This window comes from Triticum aestivum, chromosome 7D (genome assembly GCF_018294505.1).
Source record: "Triticum aestivum cultivar Chinese Spring chromosome 7D, IWGSC CS RefSeq v2.1, whole genome shotgun sequence".
NCBI lineage: Eukaryota > Viridiplantae > Streptophyta > Magnoliopsida > Poales > Poaceae > Triticum > Triticum aestivum.
In genome coordinates this window covers 194806432-194812784 of record NC_057814.1, presented here as the reverse complement: position 1 = coordinate 194812784, position 6353 = coordinate 194806432, and the positions used below count along the sequence as shown (strand labels likewise).

The following is a 6353-nucleotide window of genomic DNA, read 5'->3' as shown; positions in this document are numbered from 1 at the left end:
GCAAAATACTTGCCATTTTCATTGATTAAGAGAGAAGTTTGTGAGATACACGCCACTCAAGCGGCACAAACGCTAACTAATTACTCTTGCATGTGGGAATAACTTCCCCATCATGTTTTTTAATTTTTTAAGAATAAGTTATGCACGAATTAAGATCTAAAGATCAATTGAATTAAAGACCTAAAAACATGTGCCCGACTTAAACTGGGTAGAATTAGTACCTGGATGTTTTTATCTTTTTTTTTCAGCCAGAAAACTGGATTTGATATTCACAGAGTATGCAAATTTCACATATCAATATATTATTTTAAAAATAAAAAAGATTATCAATACATGTTCTGACAGGTGCATGTGAATAAACATTTGAGTACTTGACAATTGAGTCCGAAGTCCGAACCACATTTGTTAGTAGCCAGGCTGTTACCTCACATGATGTGAAAGATTATTTTTAGGGCTTTAATTAAGTCTTGTCTGACTAAGACTTACCAAGTTGGCATTTTACTTAAGATTATTTTGAAATAATAACTGGACGTTGGGCTCCAATAATTGTCGGCATTGTATAAGCTAGCATTGGTCCAATTTGTAAGCAACTAGTACGTGGTATTTAATTTGACTCTAGAGTCTGGAGACATATCATCGGTCGTGATCCTTATTGGAGAAGCATGTTGTCATCACCAAAACGCCAACAATTCAAAATCAAATGCGTTTGTTTCTTCGCAAAAAATAAAATCAATGCGTTTGTTCACGTATGCGAATCGCCCAAGTGATTGAGCTCTAAAGTCAAACGAGCAAGCGCGCTTTGATTATTGTGGGCTGCGCACGTAGAGGAGTTGTTGCCATTCATGGAAGAAGTTTAAGTATGTAAGTACTAAGCATCATTTGTTGTTTATTACTCCCTCCGTCCTAAATATTTGTTGTTAGATTTTAAATGAACTATCACATACGGATGTATATAGACATATTTTAGAGTATAGATTCACTCATTTTGCTCTGTATGTAGTCATTTGTTGAAATCTCTACAAAAACAAATATTTAGTAACGGAGGGAATAACTCACATATCTGGCTATTATATGCCCTAGCTAGATCTTCTTTTGCATTCCTGGCCTTTGGAGTGTCCTAAAAGACATCCCTTCTCGGAGCAGGGTTAAACTAGTAACAGCAGTACAAAAGGACGCCAGATGTACTTAGGGAAAGACACGATCTCTCCTCGGCCACGCAGAAAGAAGCAAAGGCACGGTGACAAAGTTCGCCACCACCACTTCCCTCGGTATCATCCCCCGCTGTAAAACACACTACTCGCGACACTTTCCACGCCATCCCGATCCCGGCCTCACCTGATTGAGTGATTAGCTGTTACCATCGGCGCGATTATACTTAACCGAATTCCACTCTCCAAGAAGACGCACGTAGAACAAGAACAAAATGAGTTCGCGCTAGCTAGCTGCTACATAGTCGGTGCGCAGCACACTTGTCTTCCTCCCGATGCGTGCAGCGCAGCGCATCGCTCGTGTCCGTTTGCAAAGCTGCTGCTATACGTAGTAGTACGTCCGTCCGTCCGTGCACAGGTCCGCGTCGATCGTATCAATCAATCAGTCAGCCGGTCGAATCCGACTTGCCGCGACGCCCGTCGTCGACTGGACGGACGCGGATACCCCGCCTTCTCTTTCGCTTTGTGGTTGGTGGCCGGTAGGTTAACCACCTCCTTCGTGTTGCGCGGGCGGGTGATCGCCCAACCAACAGCCCGCTCGCTCGCTCGCTCGCTCTTATCCCGGGCAACAGCAGCCGGCGTCGCCTTGCGCCCGTCACCACGACCACGAAGCACAGCAGACCGCGCCACACGCCCTACCATGCTGACATAACGTACCCCTAATGCAAGGTGGTCGTCTGGTGCAAGTAGATAGGGTCCAATCAGCCTAGCAGCACGAGAGTTCATAAAACTACTCCATTAGCACCAAAAAGGATCTCCCGCGTCAGATGCTGCTGGAAAGAGAGACAGATACTGTGGGACGCCTTTTCTCTTTTCTTGGCGCTGCTGACACCGTATCTCGCGGCGACTGCGACGGCGACGCCGGGCCCGTCGCAGTTGGCAGCAAACAGAAGTTGGACCAGGCGAGGGCGACGCGTCCGTGCGTTGGAGATGCTGGATGGAATGGCAGCCCGTGCGTGGCTTGCCTCCCGACCCAAGAATCGAATCTTCTAGGCTTCTCCCGCGGGAGTCATCATGCCTGCCTGCTGCTCATGTACTCAGTAGAGTCTGCATGAAGCGAGCGCGCCTTTTCGACACCGGTCCTCGTCATGTCTACATGATGACGTTACCATACGCTCATGTGCTAGTGCACGGGTGCTTCGCCAGGCTTCATTCTGGCGTCCGAGCTCTTTACCTGCTTATGGTTGCTGTTTCGCTGGGCATTTGCATCAACACCACAGGTGCGCAAGCACACAAGCAACACGGAGAACGAACTTTCTTGTCCTAGACCGATATACATTGTGTTGGCATGACAGAAACAGTACTTGTAACTGAAAACAACACCACCGAAAATGAAAATCTAAATACTATGTTAATGACAACCCAATTCTCTTCTATTTACACCTGTTCATGTCTGGCAGTTTGAGTTGTACAAGGGTCCTCAGAGACAGTCTTCCGGAACGGAACGAATTTATGACATGACATAGACAACACAACAGGAGGTAGGGGCACGATGGCAACAGAAACTCCACATACAAAGGAAGGCTGCACGCACAACCCGAATCTCAGTAACTACTACGCAAGAAGCTTCCAGGCTCATCAAATAGTTTTGGATGACTGGATAACACGGCATCAACTTGTGACTGCAACAACACAAAACGGGTACATTAGTTAACCCGCAAAAAAAGAACAAAAAAAAGGGTACACTAGTTTTCCTTGCTCAACAGAAATGCCACAAAGTTAGGTAATAATAAGGGTCGTACAGGAGGAAATCAAGACACAAAAGACAGAAGCCACATCAGGCCTGTAACTCAAAGAATGACTATCCAAAAACCCGGCAACATCTATCAGCCAAATCCGACTGCATTGTGTTTCTTATGAAGAAAGCATCATGTTCACCAAGAGATGTAAATAAACTAGAAAACTATAAACATTCAGGTCGCCACAGTTTGGCTCAAACCAAGCCCATTCCCAGCTAGTTTCCTGCCAAACTCAGCAACTCCTGGATGGAAAACACAACTAGCCTCGTAACCCTTTGGAATTGGGCTTCAAGTAACACAAAGATAACTTTCACTGGTTATATGCAATTTCTTTAAGATTAATATAACTTTGCTAACCGCAACAGTCCGAAATGCAAGTGTAGGACACATTAGTTTGCATGGAGCGAAGCAACACAGTTGACTTAGGGAAGTGTTGTAAAGCAGACCTCGTAGTGCTGCCCAGGTATGTACTCCCTCCGTTCCGAATTACTCGTCGCAGAAATGGATGTATCTAGATGTATTTTAGTTCTAGATACATCCATTTCTGCGACAAGTAATTTGGAACAGAGGGAGTACAGGATACCAGCTTGGCCCAAAACACCATTTGGAAGACCAAACCAACAAGGATCAAATTAGCGGCGCTAGCACACAACTTAAGCTTTGAATTTTCCTTTTTCTTTTTGCTTCCACTTATAGTTCGACAAAAACACTAGAATGGTTTTGTTTCTAGCTCTGCCAGGATTTGTGATCTCCCAATCTTTTAAGGCTATTTGTCCATTCTTGAAGTAAGTGCAGAAAATGTAGGATAACAATTTGAAGTGAAGGACAAGAAAGTGATAGGCATGCTTAGGTAAAATAACAACACGAAGCATCACGTACATTGAAGACAAGAAAGGATCTTCCACCATTATAAATATAAAATACCATATGCAGGTAAAATAACAGCTCACTCAAAATACCATGTACACAAGAACAAAAACATAAGGTTGGTTTAGAATGCTTACTATAAACATCCACTTCAGTATCGGGCCCAACATTTTCACCAACTTGGATGATCTGGAGAAGCTAGTGTGAATTCTTTCGTTTGCAGCCATATATTCCTGTAGCTGTATTCAAGAACATTATGCAGAGTCTTTTCTTCTGTGCCTGCGGTGTTTAGAATGCTTTCTACTTCTGTCTTTATCAGATGATCTTCTACTACTAGATGTATATTTTTCCTTGTATTCATGATCACTAGAATCACTGTCAGACATGCGGGTCTGATGACTCCTTTTCTCCCGACGTTTTCTCTTATTCCTTTGGCTGTCAGAGGACAAATCGCCATCAGGAGTTCTACTCCTGCCTGCTCTATGCCTTGAATGTGACTTTCTTTTCTTACTACTACGTCGTTCATCAGAAGAACCAGAATCTGGTGTTGGACTCCGATTTCGATGATGGGATCTTCTTTTCCTACTCCTATGCCGTTCAATAGAAGTATCAGACTCTGGACTACCGTTCCGAATCTGACGATGTAAAGAGTGTGACCGGCCTATGTCAGCACTATGCTCATATTTGAAATCAAGCTTTTCGACATTGGATGAAGGATCGTCCCCATTACCATTGGCAGCTTCCATCAAACCCAAAGAACCCTCGTTCTCCTTTATCTCCCTAAAAGTAGATGTCTGGCCATTCCTAGATACACTTGCATCAGCCGTTGGAAGGATTTCTGATCTAAATAATACATTCGGTGGCTGGGCAGGTTTCTCTGGAGGAACCTCCAATCCCAGTTCTTTACCCAAAGATTCCAGGAAATCCTCAGCAACAAGACGATTAAGAGCCATGTTGGCACCTTCACTCGTCTTCACTGGGTCCACTTGTTGATTGTTAAGAGGTTCGTCCATATCATCGTCTGAATCATCAGAAAAGATTGCCTGGAAAGCGCAACAAATAACTTGTCAGTACAGAAGTACAGAACCCTCAAGTCCAATTAACCATTTCCTAATTGACAACATAGACAACTGTGGAATCAAAATCAGCAACTGTTGCGCCCACATCACCCATCATAAATTGTAATTTGTGTGTCTAAATAAAATACAGAAAATTCACAGATGCACAACATGCTATACAATATGACCATTTGTGAACTGTAAGAAAGTAATTTGTGCACATATAGTTGCTCTGCTAGTATCTCGCCTCTTGTACTTTTTGTACAGTACACAAATGATCTTATTTTTGCAAGTGCGTATGCATAGTATGTTGTACATACATGATTTTTTTACACATTTTATGGAAACTTGGCATGCACAATAGGATCACGTCCACCTGTGGAGCAGCTTAAGCCACCATATAGGCTTAAGCTCTTCTAAACATGAAATATTTTACAGGCTTAAAGAGGAAGCCTAGACAACTGTCCAAGTTCTCTGACAACCCCACATTTAAGATACCAACCAGCTAAGCAAATCTGAATCTGCGCAAGAAATGAGTGTAAACACAACTATCAGAACCCATACCTGGCATCAGACTTAAATTGGTGATTCTACCAGATAAAAAATGACAACATCCCATTATGAAGCATTGCATCTACTATTCCATTTATTAAAGGGAAAATAGAATGCACTAATTATGTTAATAAACAAGATGTCATACATGCATGGTATAAGGATTTAAGGTTACCGATTTAGGCCAACTCTAACCGATCCCCTATCTGGCTATAAGGGAGGATAATTTCGGTTTTCCTCCTGTATGCCGTACCTAGCCGATCCCCTAAACCGGTTCGTGGAGTAAAATTTTTACTCCAGCGCCTATATCCTCCTCTATGTCGTACCTAGCCGATCCCCTAAACCGGTTAGTGGAGTAAAAAATTTACTCCAGCGCCTATCCCACGAGTATATTTACTCCGGCTGGAGGCGGCCAAGGAAAATCTCCAGTCTCTCCTGGCTCCCATCCGAACCTGAATTCGTTCCGGGTCCGTCATCTCCCCCGACCAGATCGCCCACCAGCCTTCCTCCCTCCGCGTAGGCGTCTTCTCCCCAAGAGCGCCGCCAACCCCTTTCCCCTCTGCTTCCACCATGGAGCCACAGATCCCACCTCGCCGGCCGCCGGCCCACCTTCTTCTGGCCGCCCCGCGAGCTGCCACCAGCACCACTCCCCTCCGCCTCTCACCGCCCTCAGCCCCCACCGTCCCAGGCATCGCCACCTAGCACATGTGTGCCGCGTCCCGTGCATCACACCACCCCAGCCGGCAAGGACTACGCCGCCCAGGTCACACGCGGTCATGACTCGCGGCCATGAGAGATAGCGATAGTGAAGGGGCCTACGACAGACTCCCGTGCTCGCACCCTAGCGACGGGCAGGCAGAGCAGCTTGTCGGGGACGGGCGGCGCGAGCCCCGGGCGTGGGAGCTCTTCAGCCCGATGCACCACATTCT

General features: G+C 45.2%; 1 protein-coding gene across 1 annotated transcript in view; it reads right to left on the bottom strand.

Moving 5' to 3' along the window:
- Nucleotides 1–2540: 2540 nt before the first annotated feature.
- LOC123164435 (G patch domain-containing protein TGH homolog) overlaps nucleotides 2541–6353 on the bottom strand; it is a 13765-nt gene continuing 9952 nt past the window's right edge. The window contains exons 16-17 of the mRNA XM_044581917.1: nucleotides 3952–4857; nucleotides 2541–2830 (exon numbers count right to left, since the gene is read on the bottom strand). Coding sequence (XP_044437852.1) covers nucleotides 4069–4857 — 789 coding nt within the window. The 3' untranslated portion in view covers nucleotides 2541–2830; nucleotides 3952–4068. The remainder of the gene's footprint in view (nucleotides 2831–3951; nucleotides 4858–6353) is intronic.